Source organism: Ooceraea biroi, chromosome 7, assembly GCF_003672135.1.
Source record: "Ooceraea biroi isolate clonal line C1 chromosome 7, Obir_v5.4, whole genome shotgun sequence".
NCBI classification, from domain to species: domain Eukaryota; kingdom Metazoa; phylum Arthropoda; class Insecta; order Hymenoptera; family Formicidae; genus Ooceraea; species Ooceraea biroi.
The window spans coordinates 9,328,415-9,351,036 of NC_039512.1; the positions used below are offsets into that span (position 1 = coordinate 9,328,415).

General features: G+C 33.0%; 2 protein-coding genes and 1 pseudogene across 5 annotated transcripts; 1 reads left to right on the forward strand and 2 right to left on the reverse strand.

Annotated features, from left to right (window-relative positions):
* Nucleotides 1-592: 592 nt before the first annotated feature.
* On the forward strand, nt 593-4,111 carry LOC105286053 (putative nuclease HARBI1). Of its 4 annotated transcripts, none has more exons than XM_011350692.2 (6): nt 593-690; nt 1,195-1,598; nt 2,011-2,307; nt 2,440-2,648; nt 2,732-3,022; nt 3,760-4,111. In XM_011350692.2, the coding sequence occupies exons 2-6, from the start codon at nt 1,293-1,295 to the stop codon at nt 3,767-3,769; spliced, it is 1,113 nt and encodes a 370-aa protein (XP_011348994.1). In that variant the 5' UTR covers nt 593-690; nt 1,195-1,292; the 3' UTR covers nt 3,770-4,111. The 4 variants fall into 4 exon arrangements, with proteins under 4 accessions (XP_011348994.1, XP_011348993.1, XP_026827112.1 ...); XM_011350691.3 differs by lacking the exon at nt 593-690 and adding an exon at nt 713-926; XM_026971311.1 differs by lacking the exon at nt 593-690 and having other exon boundaries at nt 1,473-1,598; nt 2,021-2,307.
* LOC105286054 lies at nt 3,774-8,022 on the reverse strand. Its single transcript, XM_026971091.1, has 2 exons — nt 7,953-8,022; nt 3,774-4,687 (listed from the first exon to the last, which is right to left on the reverse strand). Exons 1-2 carry the CDS (start codon nt 8,020-8,022, stop codon nt 4,308-4,310), a joined length of 450 nt encoding a protein of 149 aa, XP_026826892.1. The 3' UTR covers nt 3,774-4,307.
* LOC113562261 lies at nt 7,757-10,911 on the reverse strand (annotated as a pseudogene).
* Between the last annotated feature and the right edge of the window lie 11,711 nt (nt 10,912-22,622).

Consider the following 22,622-nt stretch of genomic DNA (forward strand, 5'->3'; position numbering starts at 1 on the left):
TGGGTGATTATTATTAGTATTATTTAATAATGTTGGAGAAGTAATAAAAGTGTTTGACCGGCCTAAGTAAATTACGCGTGTTTACTCGTGTTCTCTTTCATTCAATCGCACTTTACGTTAAGTACATTTTTCATGCACATTTCTGTGTCTCGTAGGCGATCAGAGTAGCTCTTCTGCCCATCGTAGATAGTGTTACTAATATAATTCTGATTTTTACCTCAGATACTAGTAATCAGCCAGCAACCAAACAAGTTTCTGCAAGTTTACATAAAACGATCACTAACACCGAAAATTTACTCGACACGAATCAAGAGACACGGTAGTGTCTCGCGCCAAGTATACGCGCAGCGAGACTGCACCGTGACTCTTTAACGCGAAGCGACGCTTTCGCAGACACTCAGATTATTAGATCTCAATAACCGCTGAACGGATCAAGTTCAGAGTAGGCTCAATGGATAGCTTGGGATCGAATTATGTAATAAAAGTGTTTTCATTTTTCTTCTACGTGCCCTACGAGCGGAGATATGGCGATGCAAAGTCTGAAATTGGAAAATTTCACTTAAGGGCCGTATTCATAGTCAGAACTTATTCTTAAGATCACCTTAAGCTTGGTCTTAAGACGCCCTCTAGATTCATAGTCAAAGAAGAAGGCGGGATTTAAGCAAACGCTCAAGGAATACCTTATTCAAGGTGGTCTTATTTAGAAACGTCTTATATTGATTCATAATCACGTTTAAGCATGGAATTAAGACTATCTTATTAATCCTGAATTCATAGTCATATAAGATCATCTTATTTCACGCATAGATTGATAATTAAGACGACCTTCGCCAAGACGTGTCCGAGGACGTCTTAAGCAATAACTTGCGATATATTGAAAAGATATTTGCGTGTGTGTATGTAGTTTTAAGTTTTTTAAAGTACAGGTGTGCACTTTTATATATAAGTACTACTTTTATAAATAGAATTGTTTGTCCGGTCTAACTATTCTTGTTCTATTACATCGCTGTCAAAGTTAACCTAACATTTTTCTTTGATTGTGTCAACAAAATCAGTACTTGACGATTGTTAAACATACACATAAATTATTTGATTAATTTAAATGCCTAAATAATGTTATTTATATGTGTAAAATATAAATATAAGAGAAAATAATTAATCTAGTCATTTCATAAAATCTATTTTTATTTTCAGATGTGCATCAGTGTACCTGTCTAAATATCTAAAAAAATCTATGTTCTTATTCTTCTTTTGTATCACTATATTCAAAAACTAACTAGTATTTTTTAACAATGGATTTGGAAAATCTCAATAATCTGGGAATGCATGAATTAAACTTTTCGAGTGATGAGGAGGAAGTAGAAGAGATGCCAATGCGTGCTCCTAAACGATATCTTCGTGATTATCAAAATCCTTTCGAAATCTACAGTGAATGGGAATTTAAACGAAGATTCCGGTTTACCAAAAATTCAGTAATGTTTGGCATTGTACCTTTAGTAGAGGAAGGACTTGCCAAAATAAACAATCGAGGCTTGCCAATATCTCCTATTCTACAATTATTAATATGTTTAAGATTTTATTCAACTGCAAGTTTTCAGGTATGTAAATTATATATATATATATATATATATATATACACATACATAAAAATGTACACAGGTTGCACCGAACGAACTGTGGCACCCGTTCATATAGGATTCCTGAGATTTAAAACAAAAATCCTAATACCAAAATGTTGAGGCTATAATAGTTTTTTAATAATTTTTTTGAGTAAGAAGTGTTTAAAATTGACAAATTAAAAGGTCAAAAATTTGCGTGGTCAGCCTATACAAATAATTTCATTTTCATGGGTTTCACGTACTCATATTAGATTTTCGTATCAAACTGATCTGAGAAATCTAATATTAATGCGTGTCACAGTAAGTATATATATTAATAACATAATAATAAATTATGTTTTAAAACTATCAAAATTATCACAAACAACGTAATAAATATTTATTTATGTAGCTTGTTTTAGGAGATTTAATAACAATATCACAACCAACAATTTCACGAATTGTGTTTAAAGTGTCCACTTTATTGGCTAGTCACATTAACCGATATATAAAAATACCATCGTCAGACGAATCACGTTTTGAGAATAAAAGATTATTTAAGGAACTTGGACGAGGTCATGGAGGTATCGGCCTTCCTAGCATCGATGGCGCAATAGATTGCACACATGTTCGTTTGGTCCATACTAGACTCCAAAATATTGATGAAATTTTTAGAAATAGAAAAGGATACTTTTCTTTGAATGTTCAGGTAGGTATATATTGTGTTGCTTGTTGCAATAATTTAAGAACTTTTAAGCTTGTTGTTTGTTAAAGTAATTTAAGAAAATATTTCGTACCGAAGAAGATATACAAAAAAATTATCTCAATTTTTTCTTTATAGGTTGTTGTCGGGCCACGCACCGAAATTCTAGATATCGTTCCAGAATGGCCAGGGAGCGAACATGATAGTCGGATCTTTCAAAATTCTCGCATATATATGCGATATAGACAAGGCGGACTAGATGGAATGCTTGTGGGAGATGGTGGCTATCCTGCATTGCCTTTTTTACTGACGCCGATTGGTAATCCAAGAACGGATGAAGAAATAAAGTAAAATACGTGTATTTTATAATTATAATTTAAAAATTCTTGTATAACTGTTATATATTCATGTCATATATATTTTGTTTTAGCTACAATTTAATACATGCAAGGACTCGAGGAATTGTTGAGAGGACATTTGGTATTTTAAAGCGTAGATTTCCATGTTTGTCAAAAGGGCTTACCACAAAATTACTAACGTCGACATCAATTGTCGTAGCATGTGCCGTTCTTCATAATTTGTCATTAATTTTAAATGATAACTTGGAAGACGATGATGAAGAAATAGTAAATATTAATAATGAAGTCCCGGTGGCCAAGCCTCACTGGCAACCTGGAGAGGGCATTCTCGTACGAAATGCTCTAATTGATCGACTGTTCAGGTACAATTTCTATTATGATGTATGTGCGTGCATGTATAGCTAGTATACTTCGCACAAAAATTAAGGGAACACCTCAATTTTTCTTAAACAGTAAGCCAACTTTGAATTAGCATAACTTCCGTCTAAATGATTGCAGAAAAATGAAAAACCAAGCAAATTACAGGTCAGAATGTCTACTTTTACGTCCTGTAGTCTAAAATGTCGAAGGTATGCAATTTTTTTATGTTATGTTACTCCGAACAAAAATTACAAAATTTCAGATGTTTCAAAAAGCAAAAGGGGAAGAGTTGTACTTTCCAGTTCCGTTGTGAGGAATTTCGAGAAAAATTTTTCTTCGTCAATATTATTGCAGAAACACGGAAAAACAATTTGAAAATTATATAAATTTTTTTTCGGAATAACATAACAAAAAATGAATACCTTCGACATTTTAAACTATAGGACGTAAAAGTAGACATTGACCTTCAATTTGCTTTTTTTCCTTTTTTCTGCAATCATTTGGACGGGAGTTATGCTAATTCAAAGTTGGCTTACTTTTTCAAGAAACATTTAGGTGTTCCCTTAATTTTTGTGCGAAGTACATATATATTTATAATATCTATTATATATATTTTTTATATTATATATAGTATATATATATATATATATATATAAATATATATATTTCAAATTATGACTTATGATATTTTTTAATGAAATTTTTGAACTTAATGGTAATATTTGGTTTCGTAATACAGAAATGTATAAGAGCTCTGAAAATGACCGAACATTTAAAGTCAGATCCGCAATTACAAGTGACTTTAAAGAATAGAGAAACAGAAACAAATAAAGCGCAGGAGAAGGCAGAATGAAATGGAGAAGAAGAAAGCGATTATGATTTGGATTAATAGTAAGGCTGAAAAGGCTGAAACTGGCCAAAACAGTGAAGAAAAAGGAAAAGGAGAAAATGATGCGAAAATATAGAAAATAGAAATAAATCAGATTTTAGAAATAAAACAGACTTTTATTGTGTGTAAACATAAACTGTTAATCGCAAACGCTATTTTTCATACTTTTCAAACATAACATAATTATATCTTGTATACTAAACTCGAGTATGAATAAAAAAACATAACAAATTTGCACTGTGTGTTTATACATTAAACTTAGGTACATACTATTAATGCACTGGTTCATACCCTATACTTATTAAACTTTATATATTAACTAAACGTGTTAAACACACTTTATACATTAAGTAAAAAACTTACATAACTAAAACAACCTCTCATTATTATCTTTGTCATTATTTTTTAGATTCGATTTCTTTAAGCTGTGCTCTTTTGATATCTATTTCTAAACTTTGAATTACCTTCAAATGTTGCAACTCTAAACTGTAAATTTCTTTTAAATGGCTTTCTTTCATGCTACTTATATTCTCTTCATGCTTTTGTTTTACATGTGCCAGTTGTTGTTCTTGATCCATTACTCGCTTTATGCGTTCCATACGTACTGTCTCTTCTGTGTTTGACAATTGATCTATTACATTCTTCTTTCGTTTCAAACAACCTATCGGTTTTTCCTTATCTAATATATTGCCAAGATTTGAAGATTGTTCTTTTAGTACATTTGTTTGTTCTCCACTGCATGAAACCGTGCCATCCTTTTTCGTAGAAATTAAGGAATCTGTAAAGCAAACAAAATATATACATATATATAGACGTATGTGTTATACACAACACGCACACACACACACACAGAGGATAAGTTTTAGCAGCTGTACCAATCTTTTACCATGATAGATTACGACTGCAAATCTGGTTAATTGAATTGACAAAGATGACAGTTACTTTAAATTGATCGATGTACAGGCGAAAAAATGTTTCAAGTTACATCCCACAGAGGAAAATAATTTGCTGGCACAATATATTTCATGTTTCATCTTAAGTAAATTTTGTTGGTTATTATTTGGCAGCATAAGATATACTGTGCCAACAAATTATTTTTCTCTCTGCAATGTCTGTAATTTGACTACATTTTTAATTCACCTGTACATTGGTCAATCCAAAGCAACTGTCATTTATATATCATTCAGTTAACTAGAATTATAATTGGTAATCCATCTATCATGGAAAAAGATTGGTACAACTAGCTGCTAAAACTCACTCACAAGTAAACCTACGGAAGTGTCACTCTCCGATTTTTCTGAAATTTGGATATGTTATAATACATGAAAAACTAAGGGACACGTATTTTTTTTTAGCTTCGAAAAAACATATTTAGAGGGTGAAACGACCCCCCAAAATGATGGGTAAAATGGAAAAATTGCGATATCTTTGAGACCAGTGAAGCGATTTTAATGATTTTTGGTATGAAAGTATCTTTCGATAGAAGACGAAAATCGGCCTAGGTATGTTGGAAGGGGAGTGAAAATTAGGGGGTGAACTACCCCTAAAGTGACCAATTTCTTGCTGCAAAAAATCAGTTTTGATCTGATCGAAATAAAATCTATTAAAACTTCAAGAGGAAAGCTAATTAAGGAACACGTATTTTTTTGTTTTGTTTTATATAAATATTCAGGGGGTAAACAATCCCTAAATTGCCGCGTTCGTTTGGCATTGCGCATGAAACACCTTGTGAAACTATATTTTTTAACTGTTCGATCTTTTTAATATATTGGTTTTTTAAGTCGCTGAATCCGAATCTGAAATCAGATTTTAAAAATTCAATATGGCGGATCCAATATGGCGGACGACAACTCGAAAAATTACTTGAATAAACAGTAACTCGACATGCGACTTTCAAAATACAATAAAATCAACTTTTTACATTTATTGTTAGTTATGTGAAGTGAATTAAACATGTTAAAAATATTAATCGTTTATAACAAAATTGTTTAAACAATGTAGCTAAAACATGTAATGAAAAATGATTAGAGTGAGTCCTCTTACAGAAAATGGTGAGAGGCAAGGGGACTCACTCTAATCATTTTTCATTTCATGTTTTAGCTACATTGTTTAAACAATTTTGTTATAAACGATTAATATTTTTAACATGTTTAATTCACTTCACATAACTAACAATAAATGTCAAAAGTTGATTTTATTGTATTTTGAAAGTCGCATGTCGAGTTACTGTCTATTCAAGTAATTTTTTGAGTTGTCGTCCGCCATATTGGATCCGCCATATTGAATTTTTAAAATCTGATTTCAGATTCGGATTCAGCGACTTAAAAAACCAATATATTAAAAAGATCGAACAGTTAAAAAATATAGTTTCACAAGGTGTTTCATGCGCAATGCCAAACGAACGCGGCAATTTAGGGATTGTTTACCCCCTGAATATTTATATAAAACAAAACAAAAAAATACGTGTTCCTTAATTAGCTTTCCTCTTGAAGTTTTAATAGATTTTATTTCGATCAGATCAAAACTGATTTTTTGCAGCAAGAAATTGGTCACTTTAGGGGTAGTTCACCCCCTAATTTTCACTCCCCTTCCAACATACCTAGGCCGATTTTCGTCTTCTATCGAAAGATACTTTCATACCAAAAATCATTAAAATCGCTTCACTGGTCTCAAAGATATCGCAATTTTTCCATTTTACCCATCATTTTGGGGGGTCGTTTCACCCTCTAAATATGTTTTTTCGAAGCTAAAAAAAAATACGTGTCCCTTAGTTTTTCATGTATTATAACATATCCAAATTTCAGAAAAATCGGAGAGTGACACTTCCGTAGGTTTACTTGTTAGTCGCGACTCGAATTTGGTTTGCGATGGACGTGAAATTATCGTCGAGCTGCGGTTTCTAAACAATGTTGAACGATTGTCCATAAGTTATTAGATGTGCTGGTCGTTTTCTGCTTGTAGGTATTATTATATTGTGTGTTATTGGATTTTAGTGTATTTATGATGTGTAATATTTTTAGAAAGCGACCGTGATTACTGATTGTCAGTTAAAAAGGACCGAATATATCGGTTGAAACGTTGTGATTACCATTGTTAATTTGCCAGAATTGGTCGTGAATAAATGAAATTATTGAACTGAAGGCTGGCGTATATGAATATTTATTGACATTGTTGCATTAAAAAATAAGAGTGGATTAGGTCTTGGAGAAATCACTTTAAAAAAAACGCACCATGCTATCTACCGCAAGGTGGTGAGGAAACGATAGCTTTCCTTTCCTTTACCTTAAAAACAATTTCTTTTACCTTAAAATAAAATTGCCACAAAATAAACTATTTTGGAAAAAAGGATATGAATCAATTATCGCTCAGCGCGGGGCCCCAGCGTCACACGCTGTTTCTATCAGTCTCCAAGATAGCCGTCAGTAGGAGGACCGCGCGCCCTTGTTATTGTCAGTATCTAAGATACCTATTCTCCCTCACCCCCGCCGCCCGCCCAGCTCGCGGTGTATCGAAGAGCGCGCGGCCCTACATGTAAAACAAAAGCATGAAGAGAATATAAGTAGCATGAAAGAAAGCCATTTAAAAGAAATTTACAGTTTAGAGTTGCAACATTTGAAGGTAATTCAAAGTTTAGAAATAGATATCAAAAGAGCACAGCTTAAAGAAATCGAATCTAAAAAATAATGACAAAGATAATAATGAGAGTTGTTTTAGTTATGTAAGTTTTTTACTTAATGTATAAAGTGTGTTTAACACGTTTAGTTAATATATAAAGTTTAATAAGTATAGGGTATGAACCAGTGCATTAATAGTATGTACCTAAGTTTAATGTATAAACACACAGTGCAAATTTGTTATGTTTTTATTCATACTCGAGTTTAGTATACAAGATATAATTATGTTATGTTTGAAAAGTATGAAAAATAGCGTTTGCGATTAACAGTTTATGTTTACACACAATAAAAGTCTGTTTTATTTCTAAAATCTGATTTATTTCTATTTTCTATATTTTCGCATCATTTTCTCCTTTTCCTTTTCTTCACTGTTTTGGCCAGTTTCAGCCTTTTCAGCCTTACTATTAATCCAAATCATAATCGCTTTCTTCTTCTCCATTTCATTCTGCCTTCTCCTGCGCTTTATTTGTTTCTGTTTCTCTATTCTTTAAAGTCACTTGTAATTGCGGATCTGACTTTAAATGTTCGGTCATTTTCAGAGCTCTTATACATTTCTGTATTACGAAACCAAATATTACCATTAAGTTCAAAAATTTCATTAAAAAATATCATAAGTCATAATTTGAAATATATATATTTATAATATATATATATATATAACTATATATATATAAAAAATATATATAATAGATATTATAAATATATATGTACTTCGCACAAAAATTAAGGGAACACCTAAATGTTTCTTGAAAAAGTAAGCCAACTTTGAATTAGCATAACTCCCGTCCAAATGATTGCAGAAAAAAGGAAAAAAAGCAAATTGAAGGTCAATGTCTACTTTTACGTCCTATAGTTTAAAATGTCGAAGGTATTCATTTTTTGTTATGTTATTCCGAAAAAAAATTTATATAATTTTCAAATTGTTTTTCCGTGTTTCTGCAATAATATTGACGAAGAAAAATTTTTCTCGAAATTCCTCACAACGGAACTGGAAAGTACAACTCTTCCCCTTTTGCTTTTGAAACATCTGAAATTTTGTAATTTTTGTTCGGAGTAACATAACATAAAAAAATTGCATACCTTCGACATTTTAGACTACAGGACGTAAAAGTAGACATTCTGACCTGTAATTTGCTTGGTTTTTCATTTTTCTGCAATCATTTAGACGGAAGTTATGCTAATTCAAAGTTGGCTTACTGTTTAAGAAAAATTGAGGTGTTCCCTTAATTTTGTGCGAAGTATACTAGCTATACATGCACGCACATACATCATAATAGAAATTGTACCTGAACAGTCGATCAATTAGAGCATTTCGTACGAGAATGCCCTCTCCAGGTTGCCAGTGAGGCTTGGCCACCGGACTCATTATTAATATTTACTATTTCTTCATCATCGTCTTCCAAGTTATCATTTAAAATTAATGACAAATTATGAAGAACGCACATGCTACGACAATTGATGTCGACGTTAGTAATTTTGTGGTAAGCCCTTTGACAAACATGGAAATCTACGCTTTAAAATACCAAATGTCCTCTCAACAATTCCTCGAGTCCTTGCATGTATTAAATTGTAGCTAAAACAAAAATATATATGACATGAATATATAACAGTTATACAAGAATTTTTAAATTATAATTATAAAATACACGTATTTTACTTTATTTCTTCATCCGTTCTTGGATTACCAATCGGCGTCAGTAAAAAAGGCAATGCAGGATAGCCACCATCTCCCACAAGCATTCCATCTAGTCCGCCTTGTCTATATCGCATATATATGCGAGAATTTTGAAAGATCCGACTATCATGTTCGCTCCCTGGCCATTCTGGAACGATATCTAGAATTTCGGTGCGTGGCCCGACAACAACCTATAAAGAAAAAATTGAGATAATTTTTTTGTATATCTTCTTCGGTACGAAATATTTTCTTAAATTACTTTAACAAACAACAAGCTTAAAAGTTCTTAAATTATTGCAACAAGCAACACAATATATACCTACTGAACATTCAAAGAAAAGTATCCTTTTCTATTTCTAAAAATTTCATCAATATTTTGGAGTCTAGTATGGACCAAACGAACATGTGTGCAATCTATTGCGCCATCGATGCTAGGAAGGCCGATACCTCCATGACCTCGTCCAAGTTCCTTAAATAATCTTTTATTCTCAAAACGTGATTCGTCTGACGATGGTATTTTTATATATCGGTTAATGTGACTAGCCAATAAAGTGGACACTTTAAACACAATTCGTGAAATTGTTTGTTGTGATATTGTTATTAAATCTCCTAAAACAAGCTACATAAATAAATATTTATTACGTTGTTTGTGATAATTTTGATAGTTTTAAAACATAATTTATTATTATGTTATTAATATATATACTTACTGTGACACGCATTAATATTAGATTTCTCAGATCAGTTTGATACGAAAATCTAATATGAGTACGTGAAACCCATGAAAATGAAATTATTTGTATAGGCTGACCACGCAAATTTTTGACCTTTTAATTTGTCAATTTTAAACACTTCTTACTCAAAAAAATTATTAAAAAACTATTATAGCCTCAACATTTGTATTAGGATTTTTGTTTTAAATCTCAGGAATCCTATATGAACGGGTGCCACAGTTCGTTCGTGCAACCTGTGTACATTTTTATGTATGTGTATATATAATATATAATATATATATAATTTACATACCTGAAAACTTGCAGTTGAATAAAATCTTAAACATATTAATAATTGTAGAATAGGAGATATTGGCAAGCCTCGATTGTTTATTTTGGCAAGTCCTCTACTAAAGGTACAATGCCAAACATTACTGAATTTTTGGTAAACCGGAATCTTCGTTTAAATTCCCATTCACTGTAGATTTCGAAAGGATTTTGATAATCACGAAGATATCGTTTAGGAGCACGCATTGGCATCTCTTCTACTTCCTCCTCATCACTCGAAAAGTTTAATTCATGCATTCCCAGATTATTGAGATTTTCCAAATCCATTGTTAAAAAATACTAGTTAGTTTTTGAATATAGTGATACAAAAGAAGAATAAGAACATAGATTTTTTTAGATATTTAGACAGGTACACTGATGCACATCTGAAAATAAAAATAGATTTTATGAAATGACTAGATTAATTATTTTCTCTTATATTTATATTTACACATATAAATAACATTATTTAGGCATTTAAATTAATCAAATAATTTATGTGTATGTTTAACAATCGTCAAGTACTGATTTTGTTGACACAATCAAAGAAAAATGTTAGGTTAACTTTGACAGCGATGTAATAGAACAAGAATAGTTAGACCGGACAAACAATTCTATTTATAAAAGTAGTACTTATATATAAAAGTGCACACCTGTACTTTAAAAAACTTAAAACTACATACACACACGCAAATATCTTTTCAATATATCGCAAGTTATTGCTTAAGACGTCCTCGGACACGTCTTGGCGAAGGTCGTCTTAATTATCAATCTATGCGTGAAATAAGATGATCTTATATGACTATGAATTCAGGATTAATAAGATAGTCTTAATTCCATGCTTAAACGTGATTATGAATCAATATAAGACGTTTCTAAATAAGACCACCTTGAATAAGGTATTCCTTGAGCGTTTGCTTAAATCCCGCCTTCTTCTTTGACTATGAATCTAGAGGGCGTCTTAAGACCAAGCTTAAGGTGATCTTAAGAATAAGTTCTGACTATGAATACGGCCCTTAAGTGAAATTTTCCAATTTCAGACTTTGCATCGCCATATCTCCGCTCGTAGGGCACGTAGAAGAAAAATGAAAACACTTTATTACATAATTCGATCCCAAGCTATCCATTGAGCCTACTCTGAACTTGATCCGTTCAGCGGTTATTGAGATCTAATAATCTGAGTGTCTGCGAAAGCGTCGCTTCGCGTTAAAGAGTCACGGTGCAGTCTCGCTGCGCGTATACTTGGCGCGAGACACTACCGTGTCTCTTGATTCGTGTCGAGTAAATTTTCGGTGTTAGTGATCGTTTTATGTAAACTTGCAGAAACTTGTTTGGTTGCTGGCTGATACTAGTATCTGAGGTAAAAATCAGAATTATATTAGTAACACTATCTACGATGGGCAGAAAGAGCTACTCTGATCGCCTACGAGACACAGAAATGTGCATGAAAAATGTACTTAACGTAAAGTGCGATTGAATGAAAGAGAACACGAGTAAACACGCGTAATTTACTTAGGCCGGTCAAACACTTTTATTACTTCTCCAACATTAAATAATACTAATAATAATCACCCAAGTAGCAAGGTGACGTCTTAATGACGTCCAATAACGTCTTATAGACGTCTAATGACGTCTTAACAACGTCATTTGACGTCACCTTGCTACTTGGGCAGAATAAAATGTATAGGTTACTTACATAGGTTACTTACATTTTATTCAATCTCACTCAAGGGAATTATTTAACGACGAACTCAAACAATAACACTTCCTCGGCTGCGGTCGAATTTCCCGCCCCGGCCTTCCTTTACATTCTCACTCAACTTCTTTCACTACACAGTGCGGGTCCAGTTGCAGCTTCAAGTGTTTCAGAACATTTCTATCCCTTTTCTTTAAAGCATCTGAAGTATCAACTGGACCGCAGCCCGCGTCGTACATTCGTAAAGAACGAACTGTACAAACGACGATGACGACGATAATAACGACGTTTCTTAATTAATTAATTAATGCATAACAAAATTCGGTGAAGCACATAATATATATGTTATAAATTTATTATTAAGTTATTCTAATCTTTTTGAACGAAAAAAGTAGAGTTCTTTTTTCCTTCGCGCGCATATACGTGGCGTTTTTTGTACCTTTTTTAAAAAAGGTAATTTTGTTATGATTTCACACATTTTGTAGTGTTTTTATGTATAACATTAATGTTATATTTTCCCACTTCATAATGTATTGTAATTGCGATATAACACGCGTGTATGTATGTATATTAAATAAAGTATATATTCAAATAAAAGTATATATTGTTATCATTAAATAATTTCAAATAAAGAAGGAGTTGCAATAAGGGCTTTTGGAGGTTTAAGATCAAATTGAATATTATATATTTATATTTAATATTTATCAATATTTAATCAGTTCGTCCTATTAATCCACAAGCAAATTTCAAGGAGGGTTGCAATAATAATTTCAATTACAGGCTCTCCTCGCAGTGCCAGGCTCGCACTGAACCTAATTTCATTTAAATTTCATTTTATTTGCACCTAATTTCAAAGCTATAAGTGGCATTTGGCCCTCAGCCAATCAGCGCGCGATCGATCACGTGACAAGTTGTCGACTCTCTTATTAAAGGCTCTCTAATCTGGTGAGTCCGACATTTTAGCGAAATGCGAAGTGCATGACCAATTAGTAAACCTCGTTAAATTATTAAGCTTATTGTCGTAAAAGTAATTAGTGTCGTTAATTATCATTGTTGTTAAATTTTGTCAAAAAGTGTGAAGCAGTTATTAAGAAGTTAGCGGAGAAAGTTACGTGGACATTTAAGGGGATGCTGAAGTCGTCTGTATTACCTAAAAAATCACTAGAATTGCTAATAAGGAAAATCTTTTTATTGTTTGCGCAGAATGGAAAATCCTTTTTCACGAATAAAGTATACACATTCCGCATACAGGCAAGGTCGAATTATGTTGAAAACGGAAAAAAGTGAAAAATTACAGTTTTCTTTATCGGCTTCTAACCTCGCCTCGTACAATGATTTGTTTAATGTAAAAGTTATGCACTTAGTACGTACCAAATTGGACAATGCCTGTATCAGGACAGAATGAAGGAATATGTGGGTGCTTTCAAAATTGAATTTAGTAACGTAATATTCAAGTATTTCCTTATTGCAAATTTGGTAAACACCAACGGTCCGAACGACGCGCACAAGACGCACCTCGGAACCGCCATTTTGTCGGTACTCCTACTTCCACGAGGGACGTCCCACTCTCCAACCCACTCTCACGAGAGAGGGGACCCCCACTACCGAACCGCCGCAGCACCGAGCCGCCGAAAACAAAGGACCTCATTGCAGGACCGGAAAAGTTCAGTTCGACTCGCGACTCCGAACCAAGAGGTTCACTCGATACTCAAGGGCCACGGTTAGCCTTTTTATATTTCAATCTCCAATTCGAATTTAGAACTTTTTCGTTCCTTCGTATTTCGACTTAGAATATTTTCCAATCTCCGTATTTCGACTTAGAATATTTTTCAATCCTCGTATTTCAGAGTTATCTTAGATTTAAACGTTAGCACTAATAACCGTAGTAGTTAACTTAAATTATGTAAGAACAATTGTATTTTCACCAATTCATTTTATTAGAATATATGTATTTTGTGTGCTTGAATTTACGTTTTATTTTTTATTTATTTTTTTTTACCACTGTCACGTCCGGGGAAGTGAGAATGTAGACGATCAGGTACCTGTCCCAAATCTATCCCTCAGGTGATTTGATTTCAGGTGCTCTCTTTTCATTATGGGTCAATCTGCATACACCGACTTTACCCGGGAATGGAGAGAGCTTGCGATTAACTCTTACGGTGATGAAATCGTGATTGTCAAAAATATAGTAATATTGTAAGATAATTATAACAAAATTACATTCTCCAAATGACGTTAAATAAATTACATGAATACTTCAAGTTTCAATATTCTTAATTTAATTTTAATATTGGCGATAGAGTATATTCCTTAATTTGCCGTTAAAAAAAAGGGCGTGTTCTACGCTCTCGATTAATTCTACCGGATGGTTTGTATGTTACAAGAGCGTTTTAATGCTCCTCTAATGAAACAGCAGGTTATGTCATTCAGGATTTAAATTATGGCAAGTATATGCCCGTGAATTACTTATAGGTTAAAAAGGGAAATTAAAAGGGAATGGAACTTCCTAAATGGTCAATTATGTCATATAATTTATAAATAATCAATTTAAATTCAATAAAATTATATAATAGGAATGGTTGTCTGTCAAATAAAATAATAAGCACCTTTTGATTAGTATAACATAATCAATGTCATTTATTATTCAAATTCCGACTCCATTTTGTCTGGAAATTCGTGTGTTACACTCGTATTTGTGGTGCTGTCTGTTAGTGTAATTCTAACAAGTTTTTCTATCTTCATAAAATATGCATTAATTATAGGATCACAAGGAGGTTTAGAAATAACTTCAAGTTCTTCGATAAATTCAATATCTGAATCACCCGTTGAATCAACTGGCTGATTTTCTTTTACAAAAACTTTCACCGTAGATGCGTCAGATTCTGCTGGGGAAGATGTACATTCGGTAACTTGCGGCGGGGACTCGCTGCAATGTGATGGTGACTGAGATGAAGAGGTTTCCTGAGTTGACGTTGAAGGATCTGGCGTAGCGGTTTCTTCGCTCTGCCGTTTGTCAGGGCTTACAGATCGACTAGGCGGTTGGTCGCCCAGGTTGCGCAGGAAGTCGGAAAATTGAGCTCGACGCAACTGCAGCAGATACTCGATTCTCTCCCTTTTACGGCGGCCCGCTCTATGCTTATTCCTTCTAACCATCTACATGCGAAAATAATAATAATAATAAATTAGTACTCTGAGCGGGTTTTCGCTCAATAAAGCGGACTATCGCTTGAGTACTTACTTCTATAATGATTGAGTTCCCCGTTTGATTGTAACTTGGAATCTCTCTATTATCCAACAAATGAAAAATAAATTTAAATTATTATCTCTTTTAATTCTTCAACAAAATTACGGTATAAAAATAGGAAAATATTGAAAAGGAAATCGTAGCGTAATGTCGCTGTGTAGTGTACGGAAGTAGTATAATATGGAAATAAGGGCGTCACTTCGCTCTTACTACCTATTATTCAAATGGAAAAACGGAAAGGATGAGCAATAATAACGCTCATATGCAAAGGATTGAATAAAATAAAATATCTCAAAAGAAAAGTGGGCAGGTTACTATGCCTTCTTTTATAATAAGTGGAATGTAACACAAGGTAAGGGAGTCGGGCACTACTATGCTCATACACGGTGATGGAGGTGAAGAATAAAATAGTGATTTAAAACAAATTAATATTGATTCTAGTTCGTTATTAACGGTTATTCATAATTTCATAATGCTTTCTTTGTTAATTAAATAACATATACCTCCTGTGACTAAATTGAATGTATCAGGTAGAATATATAATGAATTGGTCAAACGTAGTATACATAAGGAATTGGTCAGACGAATGAATCTATGTTCGTGCTTAACAATACAATGAACGAAAATTATGTAATTTATTAAACTTAAATCTTGTTAGTGACATACTGTAACCGTAATTAAAGTTATTAATTCACCATGCACTGCTTTATGGTAAGTCAGCAATCTCTTAATATTGTTACTAGCGTAAGTTGTACTATTGTCACTAGCGTAAGTCGGACTTTTACCATGATCACTTGATTTAAGTACATAAATGTAATAAACTTGTAATGCAATTGTTAAATTAATGCTTATAATCGAGTTATCCTTCGAATAATGGTATGATTTGATTTTAATTCACTTTAATATTAAATGCGACTTAATTGTGTAATGAGGCATATATGCTCTTATACCGGGCTAAGGCATGAGAAAATGGCGGCTATACACGCCGTAGTATATGACAGGTATGGAAAGCGAATGTTCGCCCTCGAATGTTTTCAAAGGATAAATCACAGCGAATGAAGCCGCTGTTAATGGTATTCAAAGGGAAAAACGAATTAACGCTTTTAATATAAATGAAATAAATGGGTGTGCCTCGCACAAATAAATTGAAAAAATTAATGCATTCATGCACTATATATTCAATATAGGATGACGCTTCGCTGCGAATTTACGCTGGCGAGCGATTCTGAACGAAAGTTAAAGTTGAAATGTAATTGTTTGCGACTGTTGTACCACTAACGTTATTCTCAATGATTAATACAATAATATTTGAAGGGTATATTTAATGAACAAAAAAAATTAATCAAAAGTTTATTACTGAAATCAAGTGTAGTATAGAACTTGGTTACAATATGAGTGTATGTGTCACTCGAAATAAATTTAGTCGCAAATGTCATATACATCTGAACCCTCAGGCCAGTAATTGTTTCACAAATAATTATAAATCAAAAATATTAAGTAACTGTAAGTGTAATAATGTATTGAAACTTTATAAATCTGTCAAAATGTATAGTGTGTGTATGGAGTACAAGTATAACGTTCCCTAAGAGCAGCGAGTATAAAATAATGAAACAAATCTACTCACGAGTGTTCGCACAGATCTAACCCTCAGGTCAGGAAGCACTTGATGATGTAGCAGCAAAAGAATAAATCAATCAGACTTCGCTAATAACTCGAACTTCACTGGCTCTACGTTATATTTTACGCCCAGTTAGCGAATTTACGCTAACTAGCGACTCCAAGTTGGTCTGGTATTAAGAACAAGAACAAGAATAAGAATAAGGATCCGAACAATAATAAATATATCTCTCTGGCTGCTGCACCACGTTATATACTCGAAAATTATGATGCGTGGGGACAGGGTCCCTGTAGCTCGAGAAGGGATTACAATAAGTGGGGACGCTACGGTTAAAGCAAAAACTAAAATAGTAGGGTGGCTCTGCCCACTTAACTCATTGGATCTTCGTTTCCGAAGCTTTTTATGGTGAGAGCGAAAATTTAAGTGGTGGGATTGGTCTCACGGTGCGTCTAGTGGGGACGATGAGCTCAACGGTGAGCTCAACGCTTACAAAAGATAAACGTATTTTGACGCGTAAGTTCAACATAAAATTCTCAGTACAGAATTATCGCTCATCTGTTATACTTTTTAATCAGCCGGAGTTTCTCCGAATCAAATGGCAGCTGCAAATTCCTGCCGATATATCTTGCTCGAGATATCTATTCAACCTTTGATTAAGACAGCGGTCTTGGATTATTATTTCGATCAGGTGCCGACAAGTCACCGTCTTTTACAATTAGTCATCATGAAATAATATTCCTTCGTGAATTTAAATCTTTATTCCTTTGTTTCTTAACGCTGTGTTCACTGTCTTATTCAAATTAATATTTAAACAAGTCTGTACTGCTCACAAATTTAATTCTTAAAATTATAACGCTTGACATATGCATTTTATATGCTCCTAGTCTTATGCATGAATTATTATAAGACCTTGCATACGTCTACTTAATAATATACTTAATAATATAACGTACTCAGCTGAACAATAATCATTATAAATGATTGTAAAATCAATTATTGGTATCATGAGCCTTTAATACTGTAATTAAATCATCTAAAATTATTATTTCAATATACCATTCTGATAAACTTATAAAATCTCACTCAACCAATAATTGTCTTATACTTATAGGGATACCTATATATATAGATATACCGTGTATGTACTTGCACGTCTATTCTTTGGTTATTATAAAATTATTAATAAAGCAACTATTGGTGTGCCTGGTTTAATATTATAATTAAACCGTATAAAATTATTATTCCAATACAATGTTAGTCTTAATTAATTCATAAAATCTTAAATAACCAATAATTGTTTTATGGGTTATACGCACATATATAAGTGTGTTCGTATATGGTATGGTTAATATACTTAATTATCAACGGATTAAATCCGTAATAATTATATACCTAAATTAATGCTCAGTAACATAAAATATTCCTTTAAATAAATTCAATAATCCTTACTATGTATGTAATACCATGTGTAATATACTTTTATTCATAATTAATTAACGATTTATTCTTTTCTTAATATTTTTGGGTTAAACAACTTATTTCCTTTTATATTAAATTGTTCACTAACTGATTTTGACTTTAATTGTTTTTAACTTTGTAACTTCTAAACTATTAATATTTCATTAAAACTTTCTACACTATAAATATTGAAAAATAACGCTGATTTGTTTAACGAATAGTGACTTTGCAATTTTTGCGGTTTCTCAATGATCCCGTGGTGCGATAAGGAAAATTTCATCAAAGGTACCATCAGCCTAGCTAAAAATGATGATTCCCAAAAGTTGTTGGTCACTTCCGTAAAAATGATTATTTTCAAAATCTGAGGTCCCTATTAATTTCCTCTTATGACCTAGATGCTTCAATATAATTATAACAAATTATTTCCTTACGGTTCAAATTTTAGACCCCAAAAAATTGGTGAAATTTTATTGCAATTTCGTAACTTTAAATATGTACTTCTTCTTGACTAAGAATGTAGATAAATATTCTATATTCTTTTACGTATAAAATGTTTCTCCTTTTAGGTTATAAAAATAATCTTTATTTTCCTGTACGATAATGACTTCAAATGTGGTAATACAATTTACTATACTCACAAAAACTATTTCATTGTATAATAAAATCAATTCCAAAATTTACTCCTTTAATTGTTATTAATGACAACTTATAACCTTATACAACAATCAACACCAAATGTCTCCATAAATTATAATAACTGTCAAAGCCACACTGTCACTTAATAAAACTCAATTCCGCCGTCATTATTTTTACTCTTGTCTTAAATAACAAATTGATTTTTCCCGTTTTTATATAATAACCGACCCTATTGGTTTTAACGAAAATTACCTACTTGCAAAGGACTTTACTATAGTATAATAAAATTCATTTCAAATCCATTTGTTTCTTTGTTATAAAAAATAATTAAATATTTTATCCTATCAATAACCCAAATGTATTAAGCCAAATTGTAATACTTATCAATGGCTATATAACCATATAATAAGAGATATTTTCAAACCAATTCTTTCAATTATTACAACTAACATTAATGCTTTTTATATAATAAACAATATTAAATATCTCAATGGTTTTGCTATACCTACAAAAACCTTCATGGTATGGCAATTCAAACGATCTTAAGTATCACCAATCTCGTAATATTATATTATAAATCTATCAAATTATTAATGATAAATGTTTCAAAATTATTTTATTTAACTGCTAGAACATATAAAACTGTTTTTATATATTTTACTGATTTTATGTATATTTTTGTGTTTAATGTTTTAGACAATATATATATACGTGACTAAATTAATTAAATAAATCTATCATAAAGCATAATAACTAAGTTATACATATATATTGTTTTTGTGGTTTTAATATTTTCTTCTCCCTTTATATATGTTAATATTATTAACATTACTTTATATATTTTTAAATTAAAACTATTATCAAGCTAAAGCCTTTAACATAATAAATGTGTCGATTAGGTTGCTAAGTAAATAATATTCTTGGTTAGATTAATAACAGGCTACTGTACGCAAGCCTGTGGTTAATAATAAGTAGTGAAGCAAAAATGGTAATTATCGATGGCGCTCAAAAATAACTATCAGCAGTTATACATTAATAATTAATAGTGCAAATTAAAGAAACAAATAAAAATGGGTGTGAGGTGGACGTCAGGACGTCACACTAAGTTGGATGCCAACTAGCCGAGACAGGTTCTTGATCCACGTGAAGTGGCCCAAGCCATTATCTTGTGGCACGTACAGTAGATTGATGTGCCGGGCCTTCTTATCATCGGTGAGACGCAGTGGAACGATACTTAATGAACCTTCTTTTTCATTTTTTTGTTTCCGACATTCATTCATATAGTATATGTTGATTGAGACATTGTTGAGCTCTTCAAACTTGTTGACTTGCTTCAATGTCATGGGAAATTCTATGCCTTGGAGATTGAGTACTGTGGTATAATGGGGGTACGATGATTGCCGCTCTACGTGTCTTTTTGCTGGGTACAGAGCGGCAACCACTGACCATGCAAAACATGCGACATCGTTACTTTGCACGTTTACCACTGCTTTCTTCGCCATAATTTTCTTTAGCAATTTGACGTGACATCCCGCGTGCATAGGGTTATATTTGTTAACGTTAACCGTCAAGTCCAGTATACGCGACAACGCCCATCCACTGTCGCGCTCTTGGAACTCTTCAAGAGACGCCAAGGTAGGCTCGATAACGTATCGTGCAAACCACTCTTTCAGATTGGACGTACGAAAGAGTGCTCGGTTTCGCGTATTAATATTTTTATTGGCGGTCTTCTCACCCGCCACAAACTCGCCATTGAACACGGTATTCAATTTCGCACTATCATGTTCATTTATTACCTTTTGCACATGATCGAGCACTATGATGCTCGTCTTCCAGAAATCGCCGTGGTTCGATATAGCCGGGATTTATCACAGCACCGGTTAAAATGCGGCTCTCGAACGCGGTTTCTATCTCTCGCCAAGAGAGTTCTTCGACATCGTTATTCCACCCTGCATACTCGCCACCAATATGGATAAAGCGTCTTTCTAATCGCTTCTTCAGTCCCTCGAGCCGCGCGATTCGAGCTACTAAGGACTGTTTGTTTCCGATAGAGAGTCGCGGCTGCTTGGCGTCGCGACTGCGTTCTTCCAATTGCTCGATAAGGTCATCACACTGTTGTGTCCATGCGAAATATTCACCCAAGTTTGATACACGCGATGATTGTGCCACAATGTTCTGTTCTAGTTGAGTGAGGTTCTCCATTTTTTTCGCCTTTCCACTCCTTCAACGTGACCGATGTAACATGCGGCACTTCTGACACGTATACTGATATGCAATTGCATATCGTTCCCTATTATATGATTTACCACCCTATATCTTTTGTCTCACTCTAATGCACACGTGTTGAAAAATTTGCCTTACCGCATCTCAAATATCTTGCGAGGCTATATCGAATGTGCTCGCATATTTTGCAGCTTAAGTTGCACGTGTCTCAATGTGATGATATACCTACTATTTCGTGAGGCTACACAAAAAATGTGATCGCGTCATTTGATACCTTCTATGATACTTATCTAACCTATGCGAATAACTGAGGACTGTAGAAAAGTGCACTACAACGTTTAGGAGTAAATGTTTTTTTATTGCATATATTTGTTACATATTAACAACGTATTTCAAAAGGCTAATGCCAATAACTCACAATCGATAAGTTCCTTGTCATCGAAATATTCGCTGTTTTGTATGGCAACGGTTATGTCATTAGGATTATCTACGCAACGTGCGATCTTACAGAACTGTTCGTACTTGTCATCTACACGGTCGGTGCAGCTCACTAACCAATTGTACATGTAATCGATACATTTATCGAGATTAAACAGAGTTGTTAGTGTCGATGCCATCATTATTGATCGCACGTTTGTTGCTTCGAACCGAACACACTTCGTATCGTTAAACGTAATAAATTCTACAGTTAGCAGCCCGATGTATATGGGATCTACGGGTCGTTTATCAGTTTTGGAAAAATACTCTTGGATTAAATGCTGATGTTCCACGAGACCTTTCCAGGTTTCCATTCCGAGGATCAATTCATTCCCACGTTTGTCTCCCACAGCAATCTCCATGTGACTCGGACCATATCCCACGTTTATGCCAACTTCCAAATACTTGTGTTCCGTCGTTGTCAGCGCGTACCTTCTTCCTAGGATACGAACGCATCATCGTCGACGTTGTGATTGCGATTGTGACATCCTGCAATGTCCAATAACCTTAAAAATTTTATTTTTGCTTATTCAACTCATTTATGAATTAATCGCTAGAATTACGGTATAAACTACCAACATATTGTTAATATTATAACTTACCATTGACACTTATCGGCAACCAAAGTACATCATAAGTTGTTACCGACAATGTATAACCATATAAGACAGGTTACCGGCAAACGCATATTCACTACTTAACCAATTACCGACCTTCGATAGGTACCAACTATTATATCGAACATATTACTATTTATTTTATTAATCATTAGTTATGTTGCTAATCAATAGTTAAGAAGGAAAAAGGAAAAATCCAAAAAACACATAAACGAGTAAAACCAATACAATATACTAAAATTTTATTGCTTGATATCGTTGGTCACGAACATCTGTTATGCATTATCTTAAAAGTCATTTTTAGTCAGTAAGTTACATAATTTATTTATTTTTATTTTGTACGTTTATTTCTTTT

What these genes read in the sequence shown, in the direction of transcription:
- LOC105286053 (XM_011350692.2), top strand. Translation starts at nt 1,293, where the DNA reads ATGGATTTGGAAAATCTCAATAATCTGGGAATGCATGAATTAAACTTT. An exon ending in ACTTTTCTTTGAATGTTCAG is followed by an intron (nt 2,308 to 2,439) that starts GTAGGTATATAT and finishes TTTTCTTTATAG; the next exon opens with GTTGTTGTCGGGCCACGCAC. An exon ending in AGAACGGATGAAGAAATAAA is followed by an intron (nt 2,649 to 2,731) that starts GTAAAATACGTG and finishes ATTTTGTTTTAG; the next exon opens with CTACAATTTAATACATGCAA.
- LOC105286054 (XM_026971091.1), bottom strand. Translation starts at nt 8,022, where the DNA reads ATGGAGAAGAAGAAAGCGATTATGATTTGGATTAATAGTAAGGCTGAA. An exon ending in GGCTGAAACTGGCCAAAACA is followed by an intron (nt 4,688 to 7,952) that starts GTGAAGAAAAGG and finishes TTTGCTTTACAG; the next exon opens with ATTCCTTAATTTCTACGAAA.